The sequence below is a fragment of the Anomalospiza imberbis genome, chromosome 7, assembly GCF_031753505.1.
Source record: "Anomalospiza imberbis isolate Cuckoo-Finch-1a 21T00152 chromosome 7, ASM3175350v1, whole genome shotgun sequence".
NCBI lineage: Eukaryota > Metazoa > Chordata > Aves > Passeriformes > Viduidae > Anomalospiza > Anomalospiza imberbis.
In genome coordinates this window covers 21,514,121-21,537,892 of record NC_089687.1, presented here as the reverse complement: position 1 = coordinate 21,537,892, position 23,772 = coordinate 21,514,121, and the positions used below count along the sequence as shown (strand labels likewise).

The 23,772-nt window shown below is 40.0% G+C and overlaps 2 protein-coding genes across 7 annotated transcripts in view; both read left to right on the top strand.

The window, feature by feature from the left end:
• Positions 1-5,362, top strand: part of WIPF1 (WAS/WASL interacting protein family member 1) — a 38,710-nt gene extending 33,348 nt beyond the window's left edge. The window contains 1 exon segment of the mRNA XM_068195921.1: positions 536-5,362. Coding sequence (XP_068052022.1) covers positions 536-591 — 56 coding nt within the window. The 3' untranslated portion in view covers positions 592-5,362.
• A 709-nt stretch (positions 5,363-6,071) lies between these two features.
• The window catches only part of GPR155 (G protein-coupled receptor 155), a 36,480-nt gene continuing 18,779 nt past the window's right edge, over positions 6,072-23,772 (top strand). The window contains exons 1-3 of one of the 6 annotated variants that reach the window (XM_068195918.1): positions 6,072-6,287; positions 7,641-7,782; positions 20,161-20,666. In XM_068195918.1, coding sequence (XP_068052019.1) covers positions 20,207-20,666 — 460 coding nt within the window. In that variant the 5' untranslated portion in view covers positions 6,072-6,287; positions 7,641-7,782; positions 20,161-20,206. Of the gene's footprint in view, positions 6,288-7,637; positions 7,783-15,659; positions 15,949-17,273; positions 17,297-20,160; positions 20,667-23,772 lie in introns of those variants that run through there. The other 5 variants (XM_068195916.1, XR_011000853.1, XM_068195920.1 and 2 more) reach the window with 5 other exon arrangements.

The window sequence follows — 23,772 nt, the reverse complement described above, 5'->3', positions numbered from 1 at the left end:
GGTCTCTGACCGTTTACTTTGCCCTGGTAGCTTTCATCCCATTTGTATTCATCCGCAAAGGAAGGCAAAGTAACATACACATTTTTTTTGTGTTTCCTTTTATGAGTTTGCTATGAAAATTTTCATATAGGGAAAACATTAAGAGCTTTGACATTTACTGTGTTTAGAGCTTGCCACTTCGTTGAGATTTGCATGTATTGCAAGTAGCACTGAGAAGTTGTGTATTCACATGAATCAGTAAGGCTAGCAAGAGCTATAAGTCTGTTTTAGGAAGGGGAAAATGGACCAAAATATATGTGCTTTCCAGGCATTAGGGATTCCAGCATTAGTTAAAAATGTTATTTTACAGTGTTTGAAGTTCTGATATTCTTTAATAAAGTAACCAGAAACTCTACAAAGGTTTTTTTTTTCATGGCCACGCATAAAAATTAGATCTTCACCAGTTACTGAATTATTTGCTTGAATGTAAACTCTCCCTTCAAATGAAGGAGTATTCCAGGAGGAGTGACACAAAAAAACTTTCTTTCTCTTTTAGGTGGTTCTGTCCGAAAAGAAAGAGGTGCCCCCCCGCTCCCGCCTATACCAAGGTGAAATGGGTTCTGGCCCATCTTTGGGTGACATCTGTTCTCAAGTTTCCTTCGAGTCAGCTCTCCTGTCCCCATGACTGGAAAGTTGTCTGTCGTGATTGATTCCACTTTTGGCTTGTCAGCTGGAACAAACTTCAGTCTCTATTACAGAAGTAATAGATGTGGCTTATGGACTATAGTTGCTCAAAGCTCTGAATTTTATTCGCTTAAACTGCAGGCATTTTGTGGACCCTACAGAACATACGTGCATCATGCTTACCGTGTCCAACCCTGTCCCCTGGAGAGCTCCGTGGGAGGTCTGGCTTTGAATTTGATAGAGCTTGAACAAAGCAGTTTCATTCACTTTGGGTACAGTAGCTGTATTATTTTAATGATAAAGTATTTGATGTTTAAAAAAACAGTTGCTGGGTAAAAAGTGTAGCCAGGAGTCCCATGGATCCTTCTTTGCATGCCTAACTCAGCCTATCTGCTTCTGCAAGCCACAGACCTACTACATGGTGACAAAGAGTTCATCTTTAGCATTTTCGCTTCAGCTTAGTCAAGCAAATCTTAAACAATACACAACACATCCTGCCTCAAGAATAGTGTCCCTGGCCTTGTTTTTATCTGCAGAGAATCTTCCAAAGAAAAGCACAAGTGAAGAATTCATCAGCATAAAAATACATATATATTTTTAACCCTCTTTCCTATTTTTTTAATAGTGTTATGTGTTCTGTGATCTAATTCTCTCCTACTCTTTTGTGGACCAACCCACATCATGTCATCCGTGCCTTGGATTACTGTAGCACCCTCTGCCTGATACTGCATGTGAAGAGTCCTCAGAAGGTAGTCTGAGTGCAAACACAGCAATTATTGTAGTTGCAGGCTCCTCCTGTAAAGCATCACTAATGCCGGCGCTCCACAGAATGCTTTCCAGTTGTTCCTTTGGTACAACTAAATGATGGGGTTTGATTTAAAAAGCTTCTTGGCACTTAGGTCACAAGTCTCAGAGAGCTTGTGTTTGACTTCCATTATGGTAGAGCAGCTGAGGTCAAAAATGTTCCTCAGTGAAAGCCCTTCGATGTTGTGAGGGGGGTCCAGGGTTTGTACATTCAAGCGGGAGCATCCAAAATTTGCTGTCTGCACTGGTTCAAGAGAAATGGAAAGATTTGGTCTCCTGAGTTGGCCATGAAGTTTGTCTTTTCAAACTTTGTGAAAGAAGTCTCTATGGAGAGCTGCAAGGCTTACACTGATAGAAGAAAGAGTAAAGTATTCTAACATTGTGGCAAGTGGTTAATATGTTTAATGGCTTTTCAATTGTGTATGAGAAAAGAGCTCATTGTATGAGTGAATTTTACAAGTGGATCTAAATGCGTATAAAATGCCTTTGGAAATTAGAGGACAATTATAATTCTGGATTTGAAATATTGGTGAATGATAGTTCTTTGTTAATTGGACCTCTGAAAAATGTCCCCTCAGTCTCATGAGCAGTACATTTCTTCAGTGTTTTCCTTGGGATCCCTACCAAGCCTGTGTCGGCAGCTGTGCTTCACAGGGTGTTGCTGAAAAAAACCCAGAATAAAACATAGAAACTAGTCATGTAGGTTAAGAAAATATTTCTCTAGCATGGGAGATATCATCCTGAGTACACTCTGCGGCTAGAATGAGGTCAGTCCTTGAAAATCTAGGGAATTCAGCCAAAGAGAGTCTGGACCCTGCTGAAATGTCTGTGAATAGGGCTTTTTGCTCACTCTGTGAGCAGGGAGGGGCAGATCTGCTTTCTGCCTGGCAGCCTGGACATCACACTGAAGGGGATGAGACTAGAGTTGGATTTGGCCAGATAAAATTTAGTTTGGTCTTTTCAGTGTTTGTTTACAAAATCTTGTTAGCTGTGACAGCATTTGATTATTTACTTGTTTTTTACATTTTTGTATCTAATGACCTATTTTCAGTTACTGTTTATGGTCTCGAACCTGCAATTGAATGCGCAGGCGCAGGGATGTATCTACATCCAGTTGCAGGATCGTGGCTGTAAAGTATCTTAAACAGATACTGGTGGGACCTCCATGTGACAGGTGTACCTTGGCATCAAACCTGGCACAATGCTGAATTTGTATATGTATTTTATGGATGTCACTTAAAGTGCCTGTCTCTTTGGGATATTATTTTGTGAATAGAAGTCCAAATAAGATTTTTAGGCTAATAACTTAAAGGTTAAATTATTGTATTCATATTTTAAAACTGAAGCACTTAATACCTTTCTAAGGGACAATAGTTTGAATTTAAGAATACAATATTTTCAGTACCTTGACTTGCCAAATCCTTATTAATATCCAAATAGCTGTGCAGCCACAAAAAAAAAAACCAACCCTCCAGAAGTGATATCTTTTCTATAACTTACCTGCTTCCAACATAACTTATATTTTGGTAAGTCGATGAAAATGCTGCCCAGTGTTCTTCCGATACTCTGTATCGTGCAAAATATCTTGTATTTGATCGTTTCAGCAAGGTTTTCTGACCAGAAATCTGGACCACTACCAAAGACTTGGAAAACCAGCTTCAGTTTCACTTTAAATGTGGTGTGTAAAAGGCCCCCGGTTAACAAGCCAAGAATCCTGAGCTGCTTAGGTTTTAGCAATTATTTTTTACTCTAGAAACCTCCTCAGAAATAGATGTTTGGCATACATATAAATCAGCTTAATACTGCAGAAAGGGGCATTTTTGTTCACACAACAACAGCATTTCCATTTATATGTTTTGCTGTAAAAGTCCCTAGATATATTCCAGAACAATGCAGCATTTTATCATTCAATATATTGCTTCATGTAGCAGTAGCTATTTACAATAGGATCAGTATTAAAGTATTTATTTCACTATGAAGTGTTAAAAAAGAATAATACAAACCAGGTTGAATCAATGGTGCCTTATGACTTTTTTTAGTCAACTTTTCTGTGTCTCAACAGAAGAATTAATAGACATTGCTCTTCCAGGTCCTAACTAAATAGTGCCGATAGTAGCATTTTACAGTGTTTGAGCCAAGCCCTTCCGTTGTTGTGTGCTCAGTCTGCTAAGTCCAGGTGGAGCTCAGAGTATGGAGAGGCCACTGGGTCAGTGTGAGGGTGACATACGTGTATGTGGGCACTGGTTGGCTTCACAATCAATTGCTGGTATTGCTCTCAAAATTCAGACCTGTCCCAAAACCAGTGTCTGCTGCTGTCCACACAGCCCAGCTGACTTCAGTCAGTGTAGTTGCATAGGTTGCAGAAGTAAATTTGATTCACTGCTTGCATATAAGATTTGCTGGCTTTGTTTCAATGGCATTGTATTGTAAACCCTCACACCTCAACCTTCTTACGTTACCACTGAGGCTCACACTGCGTGACAGCGGCTATGGATGTTTGTTTTTGTTTAAGTCAACTCCATAAATAAGATGAGAATAACTTTTGTACCATGTAAAAATAATTTCTCCTCTGTATTTTTGGAAGAAAAGCACGTGTTATGTTTGTTATGACTTTCTGCACCAGCCATTGGGAAAAGAGGTCACAGTGATGAATGTTCAGAGTTGTTAAAGGAAACTCAGCTTGTGATTCAGGAAGTGTATATTTCTATAAATGAAATAAATAACATGGCAAAGTTCTTGTTTAAAAGCCAGCATTTCCCAACACTAAAAGAATCATAAAGTTTGTTTTTTCTTTTCTGCAAGACAGCACTGTGAAAGAAGTTCCTTACATTGTCAGTTAAAAACTGGGCAGTAGTTTCTCCTTGCAGCATCAGCTGTTTGCATGACACTTGTAGAAGTAGATCTGTCTTGGAGCAGGGGATAAAGGAGCTAAACTGCTATCATGCATCACATGTATTGTAACACAACAATCTTCTGTACAGAAGTATGGAAGTAGAAAGGGTACTTTTTGCCTTGGAGGTAAAGAATGGAATTGAGTGATCGAACAGATTATTTTAAGCAGAATGTCAAATATTGAGAGAGCTGGAGAGGGCCCCTTGGCCACAGAACACTGGAAAAGAGAAGATTGCTCAAGGAAATAAAAGCCAATTGGCTGAATGTTGTTACCAGTACTGGAGTAAAAAGTACGGTATAAAATGTGCATTTTGGAGTTCCACGTGGCAGTGGTGTGAACACCTTCGTCTCACAGCTCGGTGCAACAACCTGTTACAGCGGTACATGGACTCCATGTAACACAGATTGTGTGAGCTTTCATCTTTCAAACAGTATTCATCAGAAAGCAAGGAGAATCTCTCACCTAAGATACTCAGGAGCACTTTTAAGTGCAAATTCATGGAATGGTTCTTCATGTACTCAGGAAGAAAACAGGGATCTTGTAGCCTATAAGATGGATGTGTTTGGACCATTCAGTTAAAATCTAAACTGGAGCATTGGCAAAGAGGGGAGGAGTGGAATAACTCAGGCAGAAGCAGGGCATGTGTATATGGTCTCAGTGAGTATGCAGCAGGTGGGTATGCAGATTTAAAAAGCAAAAATGGAAACCGCTTGTCTTAAGGGAGTATCCTTTTATGTATGTTGCCATTTTGGAATAGTTTGTGGTAAATATTCCTTAGTGTAAACTAATGCATGCAGAGGAAGACTTTGGACTTCCACGCAAGAGGGAGGGAAACGTAAAACAGGCTGAGCAAAAAGTAACATTTCTATCAGATGCTTAAAGTTTGAGCTTTTTATAAAATATTAATCTAGTTCTGTGAATTTTTTTGCTTAACATTTATTTTGTAAGTGATTTTGTTCTTATTTTTCTGTCCTATACCAAATAAATTTTACTTTTATTTAATTGGTGGTGCAGACTGTTACATTGAGGACAAACACAGTTACTTCTTTGACAAAAGCACATGCTGGCTTTAGCAGGAGCATAGCAGTGAGCCTGGCAGGAGCTGGGGTGAGCTGTTCCCCTCCTCTCCTGTCTACCATTGGACAGCAGCACAGCAGTAATTTTCAGAGGACTTCGGTCCTGCATGCAATGAAGGACATCTGCAGATACGGAGAAATAATGAGTTTACTTTGGGATAAAGAATGACTGAAAACCAGTGCTTTGTGATGCTGTACTTGTAGGTGGCTGTTGGGTGAGCTGTGGCCATTGGCTTTTAGCAGGGCATTTGCCAGGGGAAGATGACATGGAAAATCACTCTAGTTAAGTGTAGATTTTTATTTGTTGTGTCTCCACTCACAAGGCAGAAAGCTGCCAGGGAATAAGAAGCAAATGAAACCCTCCTTTTGTCTTTGGAGCCCTGTTCTCTATCATAGGTGTTAAGCTTTTCTGATAGTTTGGACAAGGTTCATTAAGAAGGACCCTTTGGTAAAAGTCCACAGGAGGTTCAAATTCAGGCTGCACTTGCAGCTTCTCCTCAGAATTAGAAGGGTCATTTAGAAAGCTAAAATGCTCTGTACTATAACTCATCTATCTTGCAAAGAGTTTAGCATCAGGTTTACTCTCATGCAGGTTGTGGATCCTTTGACATCTGTGAGGACTGCTTGTTGACACCTTCATTTTACAGACTGACTGAGACAAAGACCACTCTCTTAGAAGATCACCAACTCTTGTGTAGCCTGCAGACCCAGCAATCCTGGTGCCTGGGCTATAGAAACAGAGAAACCATGATGGAGAGTGAGGGGAAGCTGGTGAGCTGTAAAGGAGCTGGCTCAGCAGGCTAAGACCTTTGCAGATCTCAGTGGCAATAGCCTTGAATGAGAACACAGAGGTATGAATCTAATCTTCAGCTAGTAGGACTGTCTATTGCATGTTTTACCAAAGAAATCATGCTATTTTCTGGTTTTCAAGAAATCAAATCACTTGCTTGGCTTCACAAAGAGGGAACTGAGCTGAGCATTCTGTGACCTTGTCATAACCACAATATAGTCCTTTCTTCATTTAACTCAAGAAATGCTGTTGATTTAAAAGAAACCCGTGGGCTACCCTGTAAAACAGTTCTGACTGCTCCCTGCAGTTGCAGGAAGGCTCATGTGTTGCACACAGCACACACATAAATGTGCAACTCCTTTGATCGTGGTTCAGCAGTTCCCAATGACCTTCCTGCCTCCTCTGCCTTCTCACCCAGTCTGACTCCATTTTACACTGAACATAGTAACTTGGTTCCAGCAAATGACTGATTTCAGAACTAAATATTGGCCCATACATCTCTGTAAAACACTTAATATATTATTTAGGTTAGCTAATGAAATAGGTAATTGGCAATCAAGCTCTTAACCTATCTAAAGATTTCAACAGCAGTCCAGGTACAGACACAATGATGAGAAAAGCATGACTGGTGCAAAAATATTTTGATTAAACACAGAGAATAAATTGGGTGGTTGCTGCTAACATTACCTTGTGTCCAATATCTGTCTACTGAACAACACCACCAGATGATCTCTTCTTTAATCCTGAAACATATTTGTGGTGTAAGATATATGACTTCAGCAAAAGCTACATTCAAAATGTAAAATAGCAATCTATCATGAAAGCTGTCTATATGTTACTTCAGTAAAGCTTTTATCATTCCCATCATTTTTCTTCTTTGTTATTACCACTCTTCCTGCAGATAAAAGAAGTTTTTTCTTCAAGAATGCTGAGATTTAGCCTACATAAATACATTTCCCATTTTCAAAATGGGATTCTTCTTGTTATTTATTTTCTCTTTTTTTCCCCCTTTTTTTTGCTAGCATACAGGAGATATCTCTGCCTAAGCACCTATAAGTTAAAGGTGGATAGGCAGGGCTGTTGGTTGCTGTCCATCCTTTCTCCCTGCAAAACAGGAACTGGTGATCTCTCCCTGTAGTTGGGGCAGGGCTTTATCATTGTGCAATGCCCTTCCCAAAGGGGAACACTGGCTACCTTTTGCATGTGCCTGTGTGCAAAAAAAATTTGGCTCCAACCTGGTGTGAACACTGTACAAGATAAGGCCTGTAACCAGTTCCCTTCTGAAAATGTTTTTGTGTTCATGCAAAGATGGCTGTTTAAGCAGTGGGTGTTGGGTGTAACCCAACTTGAAGGAAGCATTGATGTATACAGGGATGTGAAAATGAGTCATTCCTGTCCTTCTCCTTTCTAGCAGAAATTTTAGTAAATTCAGAGTTACTGGTGAGCCCTCGTGTGCCCTGTGGAGCAGCAGAGCCCCTGCATCTGAAGGCTGAGCACTACCGAGCCACGAGAGCCAAAGGCAGCTGAAGCAATCGGAGCACTTTGAAGAGAGCAAGGTAAAGGCTGTGGGTGAAAGTCCAGGCTGAAAACCCAGCCTCTGTCATAGGTATTTTGATACTGGGACTAGTGTACCTTGTAGATAACATCAGTGTTCTGTTTGTGAGAGATTGCAGAGCCCATCAGTACTTTCTGTGCTGTCTCAAAACCAGCCCTCACTGCAAACCGCTGAAATCCTTCTGTTGAAGTTTTTTCCCCCTCCTTAAAACAGAAACTTTCACTTCTGCTATTTGACCAGGAGTTTGGGTGCCTTATGAAACCTGAGAGCCTTTTTTTGAAAACATACAGCTACACGATCCTTTCCTCTAAATATATACTTTCATCTCCTGAGCTGTGCCTGCAGGACTACTGCTGTGCTTTCATCCAAGTGCCAGTCAACTGGGGGGCTGGTGTGTTTGCTCCAGTTTAGTTCTGTTTTAGACACAATACCCTGCTGTGTGCTTTAAGAGAATTACCCTCTCTGCCAGGACCTTCATTCCTCCCTCTCTTATGCGTATGGCCACTTGTGAGCAAGGGGAAGAATTGAAAATATATTTTTTAACTGGAAACGTGTCTAGTCCACGTCCAAGCATGCATCAGAAAATGAGAAGCCTTGTGTGTTTGTTTGTTTTTAACCAAGCAGGTGGGCACAGGTGTGAAGCACCCCAGGCTGGCAGCTCTCTCTCTCTGCAGTTGCTGCTGCCGGCGCGGCGTGGGGGAGCTCCCGGCCGCCGCCGCTCCGCTCCCGCGGCCGCGCGGTGTCGCCGTGGCCGCGCGGTGCCTCCCGCCCGTCCCGGCGGGAGAGGGTCCCGGGCGGCGCCGGGACCTGGGCACGGCCAGCCCTGCTCCTCGAGCCTAGCTACCCGCAGCTGTCCCTGGGTGGAACTACGTGATCTTTAAGCTCCCTTCAACCCAAACCGTCCTGTGAGGCTACGCACATTTCAGCATTTTAGGAATAAACGCGCTGTTTCACCACGGCGATTTCACTCCAGATGCATCCGGCCTGACTCTTCATGCAATTGCACAGTTCTTAGGCAAGTCAAGATTGGCATTTAAATGGTGCAACAGAATAATACACCTAACTGCTTCATTGCAGTTCAACAGAAAGCAGCATGCTATTAGACCTAAATAAATCAAGTCTTTAGCTAATAATGTTTAACTGCAGCTGGAGAAGGAGCTAAGAATTAAAACAAAACACCTCTTTAAATTGAAAATGCCAAGTGGAAGTAACAGAGAGCTGTAAGGAAGCTACTCTGTTAACATTGCAGTTTTAAAATCAGTACTTACTCAAATAGTTAAGAAAAGTAGTTCTTTGTATTGTTGTTGGCCATTAATTTAAATGTAGTGACAAACTGCTGGACATAATGAGGAAAAGGTACAGTAGCTTTCTGCCGGAGAATTCAGGAAGAGAGTTTGTTAATACAGTCCTGTGACACAGTAGCACAAAGGATTTAGTGGGGTAGTTAGTAGTGGTGAAATGAATATGAAATAAATAAACAGAAAACTATTGGATTTCTATCACAAGAGGCAATGCACTTCAATCTATACATTTGATGGACAACATTTAAGCTGTATTTGTGTAAGTAATAAATAGTGGCTTGCAAAATGGTGGGATATGGTGTGACCACAAATGGAAACTTAGTTTATGGAGAGACCTTATGGACATGTGGGTCACATTCTGAAAATATTTCCAAAGCTTTTAATTTGTGACACCAAAATAGGTTTTGTGGGTTGTTTGGGTTGGTTTGCTGGGGTTTTTTAAGGGGGGTATGGTATATTTGGTGGGATTTCTTTACTAATCAGTTGCTTGCTGAATAAGCAACAGCTGCAGCAGGTCACACACCAGAAGCAGTTTATTTAAGCACTGCAGCTTGCTTTAAAATGGTTTTCCTGAGCAAATCAGCATCTGCTAACTTGTGTGTAGCACTGATAGCTCTCCTGGTTTTGTTTGGTTTTTTTGGTTGGGGCATTGGGTTTTTGGGGTTTTTGAGGATTCAGGTCAAATTTGAGAAGTCTTTCAGTGACTGAGCACCCAGAGTACTGAGAACATTTAAGTAATAAGCTGCCTATGCCAAAATGAGTGAATAGGTTTTCTTAGGTCAAGGAAGAGCTGTAACTCTTATGCCCTGTTCTTAATAATTTCACCACATACTGTTAGTGTGTTAGTATGTGAAAATACTATAATATAAATATTATAAAAGTACTTAATATTTGAAGTGTCTACATACAGTAGGTACAGCTCTAATCATAATATGAGGCAAATGGACAAAACTTGATAATGATTTTCCAGATAAAGCATTTGTAATCTCTAAGTTAAAATAATGATTTTTTGTTTGACTTTTACATATTTTTCTCCAGTTGGACAGGTTAACTATGTAACTAATTTTTGAGTACTTGCATCTGAGTTTAGCACACTTACCTTCTTGCTGAGCCAAGTAAAATGTTGATGCCCTAGCATTAAGGATAGAATTTGTACATTTAGGAGGTCTCTTCCACTTTGTTTTGTCTTCCCTGAAAGCAGTTTCAGAAAAAAACTTCCAGTGTTAAAATCACATGGGGTAATTTTGAACTTTATTTACTTCCATGTAATTTAATTTGAACTTTTCTTTATTTTTTGCTTTAGAGAGGTGAATTTCACCATGCACAATGTTTACTGGGCCTGATTTCTAGAGCAGCCTATTTCAACACACCTGAACATACATAATTATTGCTAAAGTCTTAGTTTGACTTTCTGCAATTTGTCTGTACTAGCTTCATGTATTTTCTTTTGGCAGATACAGTGTTTTGAAGACTATAATTGCACCTTCAATTCTGTGGAATTGTCTCAGCCACAGAACAAAGTGGAAGTGAATGAGTGCAGTATGGTAAACATGGTTTCAAAACCAGCTTGGACATACACACTGTCTTACAAAAGATGCTATATGAAAATACCAATTAAGTTCCCGTAACCAACGCAGATAATGAGGTGGACTACTGTGAAATTATAGATGAGCTGATAAATTGCTTTCTTAAGAAGGAAGATCTTTTACAAAAGTGTTCCAAGGTAACTGAGGCGAATGTAAACATCTACTGCATCCCTCATCATTTCTGTGCTAACAAGCTTTAAGCTTATGAGTAACAGTATCTGGCATTCTCCTGATCTCTGTGTTATATTGTTTTAAGGACACTCAGAATTTCTTTCAGGTGTTGGATTTTTCTATCTAGGCCTCAGAAGTTTTAGAAATGCTTTTTGTTTGACACCACCCCCCAGAGACATAATCCAGGGGCCTGTTTCCTGTTTACAGGTTAATTTTCCTCAGGTTTCCCTTGTTGCCTAACTGCCTCATCAGCCATGTGTGTATTGTACACTGTAGTTTATTTGTCAGTAACCATGTGAGTCAGTGTAAGTGACCAGACACATCTAGGTATTGATAAGCACTTCACGTTCTTCCTGCACGCCCTACGCACAACTCTAGGAGAGCAGACATCACAAACCAACAAACTTTCTGAACCCTGAACTACAGTTTTAGGTAACCAAAGTTAGACATACATTTTTGGATGGAGTCAGCTAAGAAAATTTAACAGAGGTCGAGCACGGGTCCCTGCCACGTGCATTATATAATCCATTTATTTGTTAAGCAATGAGCAGTGCGAAAAGGGTATTTTTTCCAGTACTGGAGTTACAAAGCCACATTGTCTGTAGGTGTCAATCCAATGTTCATAAAATGTGTGGCTCATTGGCAATAACCAAGGAGCACTGAGGAAGTATTTTTACTGTGATTGATAAGGAGATTACCTAGGAAGTGCTAATGTCTCTATCCATTGTGCAATTACTGTGTTGGTAAGATACTTGGATTTTTCCATGCTGTTGAAAACTAGGTGCGCAGCTATCTGGAAAATGCACTGATATTATACCTGTAAATTTCCAGACAGATTTCATCCTGATGCATTTGCTGACATTCTTCTTGTCTTCTCATATTCTGTTGTTTTTTTTTTTGGTTTTTTTTTTGTCTATTCTTGGAAAATATGTTTTTCTAATACCCTACAGAAAGGTTATTTAGAGAAATTTTCCACATTTTTTAATCAATAATGCTGTTTTGAAGCTCACCTGACACTTGCTACTGTAAGGCAAGGCTGTCTTTCAGTTATCACTACACCCGAACAATTTGACTACAACTTCTATGCTAGTTCTCTAGAAAAAAAAATTAAAAATCCAATTTTAGTATTTTCAGAAACAAACTGGAGAAATGTACTTGCTTACAGTAAATTCTTGAGTGTTTATCTTCAGAATACCCCATCATTTCATGTTTTGCAACCCGTGCTTGAGTTTAGCAGTGAAGTAGCCTTCACACCTTGCTATGTTTACCAGTGAAGTAGCCTTCACACTGAGCACAAAGATACATTTGTGACTTCCCAGAAACCCTTCCAAACTGGCTCAGTTGTATGCCTTTGTAAAATGGCTTCATGGGGTCACTGCCAGTTCTTGAAAGGGACATTGTCCGAAACCTGCTCTCACTGAGAGTGAACAAGACTCTTGCAGCTCCTGTGTGGGCCCAGCCTGCACACAAATAATTGTGGCAGGGAAATGAGTATGATGAAGGCCACAGGATGACTCATGTAATGGTTGCTCCAGATGCTTTTCATTGGTTAAGCTGCTGCCCAGATCAAGAAGCAGAAATTGTCTCCCATATCATCTGTTGACTACTTTGGTGGCACATAAGTGCATGGAAACATCCAATTTGAGTGAAAAACAACAAAAATCAAGGGCAAGGGTAGTTAATGATTATACAATGTTATGTTGTTAAGGGAATGCTCAAGAGGACTGAATTAAAATTTTGGGGACAACTTTTAGCTTTGTGTTTGTTGAGTGGCTTTTGGAAAGCTTGGCTTTGCAATGGCAGTAACTATGTTTTCTGATCCACAGTTCAACTGCCAAAGCTGAGTTGCCAGTGGTAGAGGGTAGCTGTGATCAAGAGCTGATGGACTCTATAAACCTGTCCTCCCAGGAGTTTGTATACAAAAAACTTCCCTTTCCCATGCATTAGTCACACTGTTATAGCTGTGAGTATAGTTATGTTTGGGGGTTTAATTAATGCATGGGGGCTTTTTGATACTTCTGTGGGTTGGGTGAAACTCCATGAGAATTGATGTCCATGGCTGTCACCCTTAGTTTACAGAGATCTTAAAAGGAAAAAGAAATTAAACTCTATAATAAAGGCAGGATGTTGGAACAGAAAGATGCTCCATGGAACACAAGGGGATGTTCAAGGCCAGAGAACAAAGAAAGTGCCTATGGAGCTTTGATTAAGTGTCGAGGGAACAGAGAGGAGGTGTCAAACAGTGAGAAAATACTGTCCTTTGCTGTTCTGGGAAGCAGGACTTTGTATAGTCTTTGGATATGGTCAGGAGTATCCTGTGTATTGAATACTGCATTAGAAAGATTTCTTGACTTCAACATTAAGTTATCATTGCTAATTATCCAGACTGAAAAAAGCCAGAAAACCATGTTCCTAACATTTCCCAGCCAAGTGGAGAACTGGTCCTGTAATCTGGTGCTTGAGTTATTCACACTGCTGTTCTGGTGGTACAGTCTGGTTAATAATGATTTCATGTTTCTTAACAGGGCAAGGGATAAGACCCTAGTGTTCTTCTCTGTTCATCTCAGAAGAGGCTGCATGTCAATGAGAGATAGTTGCTAGGCTGCTTATAATATGCTTTAAAAGATTAAAATCTGCAAGAGGAAATATGCTATATTAAGTCCAATTTATATACTTTTGCTTCATTTATTTAGACCTCAGCTATAATAATTTTATTGTATTTTTTTATATGCCTTTGATACTACATTTTCATTCTTTCAAGTATTTTACTTTTTCAGGGGTTTGAGGTTCTTTACTATTTACTTTTTTTGAGTATTACACTTTTAATTTGTTTGTGTTCCCCAGAAGAAGACACAAGACTTGGGTCAAGTGTGCTTACCTGATTTAGCACACTGTGTATACCAGAGCTGAGGTGGATACACATCTCTGTCCTGTTACTGCTGATCCCTTGGGAAATCAGGCTGGTGGTCTGTGGATATCAATAGCATCAACGAGCAGCCTATCCAGCCAAATGTATGCTCTTTTCAAACAGCTGAAGGATTCTTGTATTTTAAATACTTTATTAAATGCTAAATCACAAATTATCTTTTCAAAGGGAAAAAATGCATTCAAGAGAAGGGAAGGCATACATTTTTACCAAGAGTTCTTAGTATGGTCTGATATACCTCCCTTGCTAGTCCCCAAAGCATGTCCCTCTAAGGTGTCATTTCTATAGGAAAGAATGAACAACAGAAAGCCAAAAAATCAGAAAGACCTTATTACACTGTATTTCCAAAACCAAATCCCAATCAGTCTGAAAGTGCTCTTTGTCAGGTGCCAAACAGAGAAACTTCAGGAGTGAAAAAATTAACAAAAGAGTCTTCTTTATTAAGAAGAAGACTTTTGTCTTTTGTCTTCTTTTGTGTTTGCATCAAAACAAAATCTCACCCTAACGTTACCAGTGGGTGAGTGTTACCCAACAGGCTGCACCACCTTCCAGCAGTAAACATACATAATAAACCCTGGCACAGCTTTGGAATAATCCCTTGCTGATCTTTTGCTTGGGCTGTGTTGGCCTAGAGCTGGGACACGATGTAGGCAGAAATGAGAGGCAGTGAGGAGTCAAGCACTGACACTGCTGCTTCATGTCAGGTTCTAGTAAGTGTATACACTTCTAGTGCAGAAAGTTAAAATTTAACTATCTTTAAATTAAACTTAAAAGCAGACATACGATATCAACAAGGTAGCACCTTCTAAAAGTTTCTAACATCCATGCTTATCCTTACAATTTTCTGTCCCTGTCTGCATTCTTTACAGGATTTTCTTAACTGTACTTCCAATTTATTCCCTTAAGTGTTATTTCTGTTATATTGCTACCCTTGCTATATAAGTTTCTGGTAAGCATTTCAACAGTAGACCTCGCGAACAGAAGTGACTATGGAAAAAATTCTTATCTGACACAACGCTTCATAAATTGTCAATCACATACTTTTTTGGTTGAGATAATTCTCCATTCTGTTTTGGTCTTTTTTGGGTGTTACCTGAAAGGGAAAGAGGTTTTGGGTTTTGTTTGTTTGCTTGCTTGCTTGCTTCCTGGAAGTTCCTTGGAAGTTGTTTTTTTTTTTGGGTACCTTTGAGGTTTTTTGCTGGAAGCTTGGAACGGGAAGCTATTGAGCGCACAGACTGGTCGACATTGCACCAGTCGGGAAAACTGCCTTACTCCCAGTGGGGCACCTATTGCCACTGCTTAACAAGTAAGGCAGGCTGGTTTGAGTCTGACCGGGAGGGGAGAATCAGGTACACTGAATTCACACTTGCTGTCTTTGCAGCAGCAATATCTGTCTTGGTTCCTAGGAAAAGGGCAGCTGGAACTGCTGTGCCCTCAATTGCATTACAAAGGGAAAGCCTTGAGAAAGCTGTGTCCTCGTTTTCTGCAAGAGAATCTTTGGTCATTACCAGTTTTTTCCTTTTTACCGGGGAAAGTACTGACTGGCCAAATCTGTTGAACCGATGGCACGTGGAAAATACGGGGGTTTATTTCTAAGCGCTCTGACTGCTAGGGAAATTTGGAATGGGTGTAGGAGGTTCGGGGACAGGCTGCTGCCGGGAGCCAGCGCCGCTATCGGGCCCGCCGAGCTGCAGGTGACGCTGGCTCGGGCCGATAAGGGGGGTGACCCTGCCCGGCCTCCCGCCCCGCGGGGCGCAGCTGGCGGCAGCCACGAGGGGCGCCCCGGGAGCGGCCGGAGCTCGTTCCGCTCTCGTACTGCACGGGAGGCGGCTCCCGAGCGCGGGGAGCCCCTCGGGGCCAAGGCGGCGGCGGAGACCCGTGCCGCCCCCCGCGCGGCGGCCGCCGAGCCGCCATCTTGCGGCGGCTCCCTCCCCCGGCCGCGCCGCCGCGCGGCCCCGGCCTGCCCGGGGGCCGCCCGCAGCCCGCCCGCAGCCCGCCCGCCCGGGGCGCTCAGCCGCCCGCGGGAGCGGGGCTGTCGCTGCCGGGGCGGGCCGGGGCGGGCCAGACCTCCCCTCCCTGGCCTCGGTACCGGCGGCCTCGGCCTTAGAGGGGTTCTCAGTTTGGCAGAGCACAAACCCTCTCCACGCACCCTTGTGCGGAGGCGCCTACCGAAAGCTAAGTAGGTAAGCTGCCCGCTCATTTCCCCGGCTTCTGGCGCTATTTTCTGAGGCAGCTGTCACGCAGGGCAGTGCTGCTGGCTTTTTTTCTTTGACTGGAAATGCGGTGTGCTCCTAGCTGGGGTGACCGTGGGAAGGAGAGCAGTGATGGGCCGGGAAGGGGCAGGCGAGAGGCGTTGGTTTTGTTGTAGCTCTCTGGCTGCAAGGCAAAGGATTTTACATCCCAATTTGGCAAGTGATGCAAGTGAGGTGCTTTTTAAGTGGTGCTGGCAAGAAAATGTTCTCTGCCTTTTGAAGAATGTTTTGCTGTTTACTTCAGAAGTATGTATCTATTTGTTGACAAGCCAAAAGATCAGCTTAAGTGAGAATTAAGGGGAGGTATGTTTTTCATTCATTTTCTGAGTTGACATTCGGTGCCGCTGGCAGCTGTTGCTTCATTTGCTGTTGTCTGAGCTCCTGCACTGCCAAAGGTTTATGGAGCTTGAAGTGTTGCTGTGTGAGCTGTGCCAGCTGTGTGCTCAGGGCAGGCCTCAGCTTCCCCAGGTGCCCAGGGCGTGCAGCTTCCCCTGCCGCTCCACAGCCAGGGGCTTTCTTGGAATGGCATCGTGGGAGAAGGATGGCAAAGGAAATGTGATCTTGAAAAACAACTGCTCAGAGACACATAAGGTGTGTGATGTTTCTTGTGGCATTGTCTAGGTTTCCAGATACAGGTGGCCCATTTCTTGTGCAAATTGCTGTTGCGATATTGTTCTCTCTCTGTTTTCTTAGCCCAGTAAAGAAAAAAGTAAAAATTGTGGTTAATTTGCAAAAATAGGAACTGCAGTAATCACTTCTTCACACTTACTTTTATCATTTTATCTCCCTAAAGTTGCTTCCTCTTTGACTTACTTCACAAATTTTTACATGAAAATGCGTGTAGTATACACTTGTTTTAGCTGAGAACGGGGTAGTAGAGCTGCTGTGAGCGGTAACTCTTCTTACCCCAGTTCCATTTTAGTCTTCTTGAGTAAAATAATGTGTCATCCTTACATTAAAGTAGGAGAGTTTCTGCATTGCATTAAAATAGGTCATGTTGTGGGTTATAATTTATGAGCAATGTGCATGGTCTTGCCAGTGTCACCATGTTATCCTGAGAGTGATTATCAGTTGAAAGCTTAAAAGTGAGAGACCAGAGGGGAGGTATACATTGAAGTTTTCTCTTTTATTCACTCATGCTGTCTTTGACATTCATTAGAAAAAGAAGATGAAAGGGATTTTTCCCTTCCTTTGGTGAAGGAGACAGTTTTTCTGTTTCTATACTTGGAGAGGAACCTGATATTGCTTAACTCACAGTTGCTGGAGAATTGAGTTTCTGGTCTGGTGAATTTTAAGACTTTACAAATATTGACAATCTACTAGAGAAATGTTTCACGGGGAGTTTAAACTGCACTTGTTACTTGCTCTGTGTCTGTTGTTGGTCTTCATACAAGGCTTCCTCTCATGCAAGCTGACAGTGTGGCTGCAAGCAGCTATGCTTGGCACAATCGACAGCAGATGAGGAAGAATTATTCCTAAAAGCTGTGTCTGTATTGGCCTGCAGTTCCCAAAAATGCAGCTGTGGCTGAGTTCTCAAGGATTCAAATCTCAATTCTCAATCCCTGAAGGGATAACTACAAATTGTATCTTCTATGGAGTCAAAGCTAAGTGCTTTCCCTTGCAACTGTATTAAATTTCCTTATTTTAGTGTCATTTGTCTGGTTAATTTGCTACATCTACTATAAGAACAAGCTAATTTCTGTGTAGAATATCCCAGGTTTTGGGTTTGCATGAGATCATTACCTCTGATTTCATTAAGAACTGTGAATTGAAAATAATTTCACTCTTGGGAGACGCTAGTTTGGGGTAAGCCTGAGGTGAAACAAGGCTGTATATTAAATCTGCGATTCGTCGTTACATAATCTCACAATAGTTATATAAATGTCTGTATCCTATAGAGCAAAAAGTGCTGAGATGGACTCAACTGTACTAAGCAGAACACAAAAGCTTGCGTTTCTGGAAAACACTGCTTGGCAAGAGATACTCTGTGTTAAGTAAGAAGGGTTTGGGATGTGCATGTCTCTCGAGCTGAAGAGATGATTCACTCTCAAAGCCCTCTGAGGAGTGCCAGTAGCAGCTTTTTACTGTAATGGAGTTCTTCTCTTTGAAACTCATGTGGTTTGCCAAAAATTTGTCTTGTATGACTTGACGGGGTCCCTTGTAATGAAGTTGAAGGTAGGCTGAAGGAAGGCTGCAGGAATCTATCTATTTGTCTGTCTCTTACAAAAGATGGTTTGGGATGTGGGGGTGTGTATCCATGTCAGTTTTGATCTAGTGAGGAAGATAGGGGATTTAGTATGTGCTATTGACTGATACAACATAAGAGTTAGTCATATTTGTTTAAGTCCTGAATTATGAAATGGGAATAAGGGCACTTCTATATTTTGTAGCAATTTGGTGAGGAGAAATGATGCTTTTAATACAGAAGGAAGAGAGGCTTGTCATTAGCCTTGAATAGGAAGCCACAGGAGAAGGAATGCTAGAATTTAGGGATAGATACAGTTGGAATACACTCCCACTACACATCAAATGTTGTATTTGGTTTAAAAAGTTTCAGCTGCATCTTATTGCTGAAAAAAATACCCTGAGAGAGAGCAGGTTGAACACATTACACTGCTGGGAGCCTTATCTCTATGCTGTGCTGTAAGCTTGGAGAATTTGACATGGAGCTGTACTGAAAACCTGTTTTTTACCTTGCATCTAGTGTAGAATGTGGCTGATTTATTTCAAGGATTAGTGTCTCTGATTCTCTTTTGGACATTTTGCAAATTCCAACAACATCCTTGAGTCTTTTAGTAGAAGAAATGGTTTGTTGTTTGTTTAATTTCCTGCAAGTTTTCCTATTTTTCTGTAGCAAATAATACTTTGAGCTCCTAGTCCAAATAAATCTAAGCTAATTTATCATCTGTAATATAAGAAAGTACAGCCTTTAAAATATGCTTTACTTGGAGTGAGACTCATTTTCTTTGGGAGAAGGGATAGCCAAGGCTACTGGACAGATTTGGATGATGCAGCAGCTCAGTCCAGATGAGTTACCACAGCATCATAGAAGTGCTTACCAAAAGACTCAGGCATAAATAAAAGTCATGAGTCAAAGAGTTGAAGCTTGTGAATATGTATATGCTGCATGCCAGGGTGAGAATTAGACCTTACAAGACCTCACCTTTGCACTGACTTGATTTACTTGCTTATTTACCTGGCTGCTGTGTTCTGTGCTCCTTGTGGATAGGATACAAAGAGGCTGGGAAGACTCTTAAAACAGTTGTTAATTTGCACAGATTGTACTGTACAAAGCATTGTTTGGGACTTGGCAATTTTGGCTTTACCACTGATGCCTTAAATAGCTTAGGGGAAATCAGTTCACCTTTGCCTTAGTTTCTATCCCTACAAAGTGAGGTAAGTCATCTTGACTTCCTAAACAAAGTACTTCAGGATTTAGTCACGTCAGAACTTTATGTGCAGAGTTACCTGATGGACTGCACAGGTTTCAGAGCTATATTGCCAAAGCCATGTGTGTTTCTGGCAGGATCTTGCTATTGACCAGTGAATATTTGTGTTTGATGTCCACTCTCTTCATCTGATTTGCAGACTTGATATGTCTGCTTGCATATAGAACCTGCAGTGTTGTAATCAGCCCTTTCAAAGGGAATTGCTGCTGACAAGTGAGGAACGGGGGTCAGCAGATATTTCTGTTGTACATAAATGCTTCATGCATGCTTAAATTTCACTGCTACAGGCCTAAAGAATTGTATGTGGATATATGGGTCAGCTCTAAGCACAATGAATTAGATCATTGGCTGCTGTGTCATGTGTGGATTCTTTACTAGCTGAAAAGTGTATCATTAGTACATGATATTGAAATGTTGGGAGAGGTCAAAGTTGCATAAAGCAAGGTACAAACTTCAAGGGTTGATATGATAATTTAAACTCTAAATTTTTCTGGAAGATAGAGAGGAAAGGACCTTGCCAAATGTTTTTGTACCAGAGTGAGAAGCTTTGATTCTTCATCAAATTTATCTTGCTTTCCTGGTGCTCAGTTCTTGTAAGAGCTGTTCTGGTTGTCCATTCTGTAATAATTTAAGAGGGCTTAAGCTTGTACTTAAAGGAATTAAGTTAATAAATGTACTTTTGTTCCTTTTACAGATGAGATCATTTCACACTCTTCTTTTGGAAGAGGTGGTCAGAGGAAATGGATAGCTATTCAGACTTCACTGCAAAGAACCTCTCATCTTCAGCTAATATGTCTCTTTCTTTGCCTGGACAAGCTGGACTCAATACCACTGGCAGTCCCCCTTCTATGTCAATAAGCAGGCTTTTCCCAGCCCTGCTGGAATGCTTTGGAATAATTCTTTGTGGCTACATAGCTGGAAGAGCCAACATTATCACATCAACTCAGGCCAAAGGACTGGGAAATTTTGTGTCCCGTTTCGCACTCCCAGCTTTACTGTTCAAAAACATGGTGGTACTTAATTTTTCTAATGTGAATTGGTCCTTCCTGTACAGTGTTTTAGTTGCCAAAGCTGCTGTGTTTTTTTTAGTCTGTGTTTTAACATTGTTAGTAGCCAGTCCTGAGAACCGATTTAGCAAAGCAGGTTTGTTCCCTATTTTTGCTACACAAAGCAATGACTTTGCTCTGGGATATCCAATAGGTAAGTATCTTTTTGTCTTTAAAATTAATTGTCACTGTTCTAGACATGTTTGCTTTTGTATTTCCATAATTTGAAATTGACTTCTGAATTGAAGTTCCATGCAATTGAAATAATTTCTGAAGTGCCTCTCAAATTCTCTTTGAGACTACTACTCGTCATCTAGGAACGGTTAAAACCAAAAAAAGAGCAAGTTAGTTCTAGCAAAACAAAAAGCAAGATGTTTGATTACAGAATTGAAAATACAATTACAAAGGAAAGGTCAAATATGCAATTCCAGATTATATGTAACAAGTAGATCCATATTTTAGATTACTTTAGGAGTTAACAGTATCTTTCTCCTTATTCCAAGGCAGCATGTTTAGGAGAATCCTCAATCTTTCTTATTCTTTTCAAATTAGCTTGATATGTATAAAATTTAGACAAATGCAATTGCATACCTTTTTTTTAGATTAAAATACTGTGTTTCCCTCAGTTGCATCTTCTGAAATTTATTCCTCTTGGAAGAAATCAGAAGTATGCCACAAATGGGGCTGTGAGAATTATATCTTTGTTTGTTGGTATGCATTTTAGATGCCAATTAGAGTTTATTTTTTTTTTTTTAAATATACGTATTTTGGGGATCTCTGAATGTATTTCCTTTGCATCCTGGTTAAAACATTCTTTCCACTTTTACTTTCTTGTAAGTTTGCATATTTCTTCAGGTGCTTCATGATTTATAAGATATGATTTATATTTTTTCTATGTATGATCTTGACAAAATCTACACCATTTAGAGCTTTACTGAAATAGTTACTGCAACAGAAACATTGTAGAATCTTGAGGTTTATTTCCTCTTGTCCTTTCCCTTCTCCCATCCCCAAACTTTTACTGGTGTTGGGTTCATGCGTTCACCTGTGCAAACTTTTTACTATTAATAAAATATTACCCAAGCTTCTCTGAAGTGTTTGCAGGACTGGTCAACAAAGAATGCCTTGCTGGTTTTTATGTGGTAGAGGTAGTGTTTTGAACAAAGACTGATCTCTGAATGAAAAAATATTTTTAAATGCTGTAGCAGTGGAAATTTGTAAAGGAAAAAAATCAATATTGACAAATTGTGCACTAAACCAACACTATTTAAAAAGGCATTTTGAACTCTTAATCATTCCTGAGTCTTCATCCCATGTAATTTCTTTAATACATTACTATTATTATTTATTATTTCTTTACTATGCTCTTTTTTCCTGTTTGAAAAGATTTGCACATAGAGAAATCAAAATGCGGGTCAAATTTTTTAAGCTTATCACTGTTTTTCTACAATCATGGTTATGATAGTTCTAGATTAAAAAATGATGTTGGGGTGAAAAAGAACCAACTGGCAGAGATGTTTGTTAGCACGCCTGTGGTGTAGTCATAATTACTATGATAAAAAGTTTTGGGGTTTTTAATTACAGGGTAATAATGATACAAGTCTGACAAACAGACTCAGGTATTCTCTAGAGCTTGTGTTAAAGCACAGGTGTAGCAAAGGTGCTGTGTGGATGACAGTCACTGTGACTTTAATCATACTCACTGTTAACAACTAGTGTGTGATTTATATGTACTTCTGAGCAGCTGGGACATGGAAAATTGATTTTTAAAAAAATTAAATTATCTTTGATTTCAGTTTTTTATTATGATCAGCAAGCAAGCACCGTGATTTAAATAAAAAGAAAACTTTTCATCAGTGACAGAAGTTGTGGATTATTTTTACTGTCTTAACAATTCCGTAAGACTGATTTCTTGGTTTTTTTCCACCCACTGACTCAGTAATCTAACTCCACTTTTTGTACCCAATAAAATGCATTCTGACATCATACGTGATTTAAAGTACTTATAGACCTTAATTTATTGTCTTAAGTATGCTGCTTCACTTTACCAGACAGTAAAGTTTTTTAAAATTTTTCACTCAGGCCTTAATTACACGTGACTTGTGTGGAGTTGTGTTTGAGTGACACGGGCATTCTGTATAGAGCAGTATAAACATCAGTCTCAGGTTGGAAGTTTTAGGAAAAGACCTATTTGCATAAAAAAGTGTCCAGCATGTTTAAAGTGGTTTTGATTACCAGGTTGTGTTTAATGCTTAAAACTGGCTTCTTAAATGCAGTAACTAACCCCAGACTTGGTACTTCTGTTCAGCAGTCTATTTAGGATTTTATACAGGTAGTTCTTCTACATGTATTTTAATAATGGCCTGTAAAAGTAAAAATGCCTTTGGTGCCTTTCTTTATATACGTAAGAAATGAGCTAGTTGAGAATGTCAGTTTATTTGCTCTAAAGAGAGAGTGTTCAAAGTGAGCACTGATTTAGCACTTGGAAGTTCCTGTCATTCCAGAGACTTAAATAATACAAAGGTAAAACTCTTTTGGATTTTGAAAAATGTAGTCACAAGGAAAAGCTTTTTCAGAAAAGGTTAATAATGTTGTTATTAATAACTATTAACTGCATAGCATATATCTAATACATAGTATATGTAATAATTATGATACAATTAACTATATATACATGTATTATAATTAACATACTATTAATACCTATAGCATATTATTGATAATTATTAATAACAAAAAATATTAACTATAACAATTATAGGTCAGGTAAAAGAGAACATTCTACTTTTAAAGCATCAGGGTGTTTTTTTTTAATTCACATTAGAATTTAATCTTTTATATGTTTTCAAGGTATTTTCATTATTTTTGAAGTGCCTTTAGTACAAACTCAAAATAAAAAGCAATTCTGCTTTGACTCAGAAGTATGTAGTAGTAATAAAAGCGAAGGCTTATGATTTAGAGTTCCTTGAGGGACCAGAACTACAGCAGTAACTCTTGTCCTAAGTAGTCCCAGAGAATGAACCAATAATTATGTCATAAACTTTTTTTTCCCGGTTGTTGCTTTGTTGTGTTGTATTGAATCAATGCAGAAAGATCACACCTGACTTACCCATTGAAAAGTGATTAAATTCCAAAGAAGTGAGACTCCCTTAAGATGGGAAGCAACTTGTATCCTGCAAAGGTGCATTTTATTCTCCACAACTGTCATGTGTCTGGGGAGGAAAAGCAAGTCAGAAATAAAGCCAAAATTTTTCCAGCAT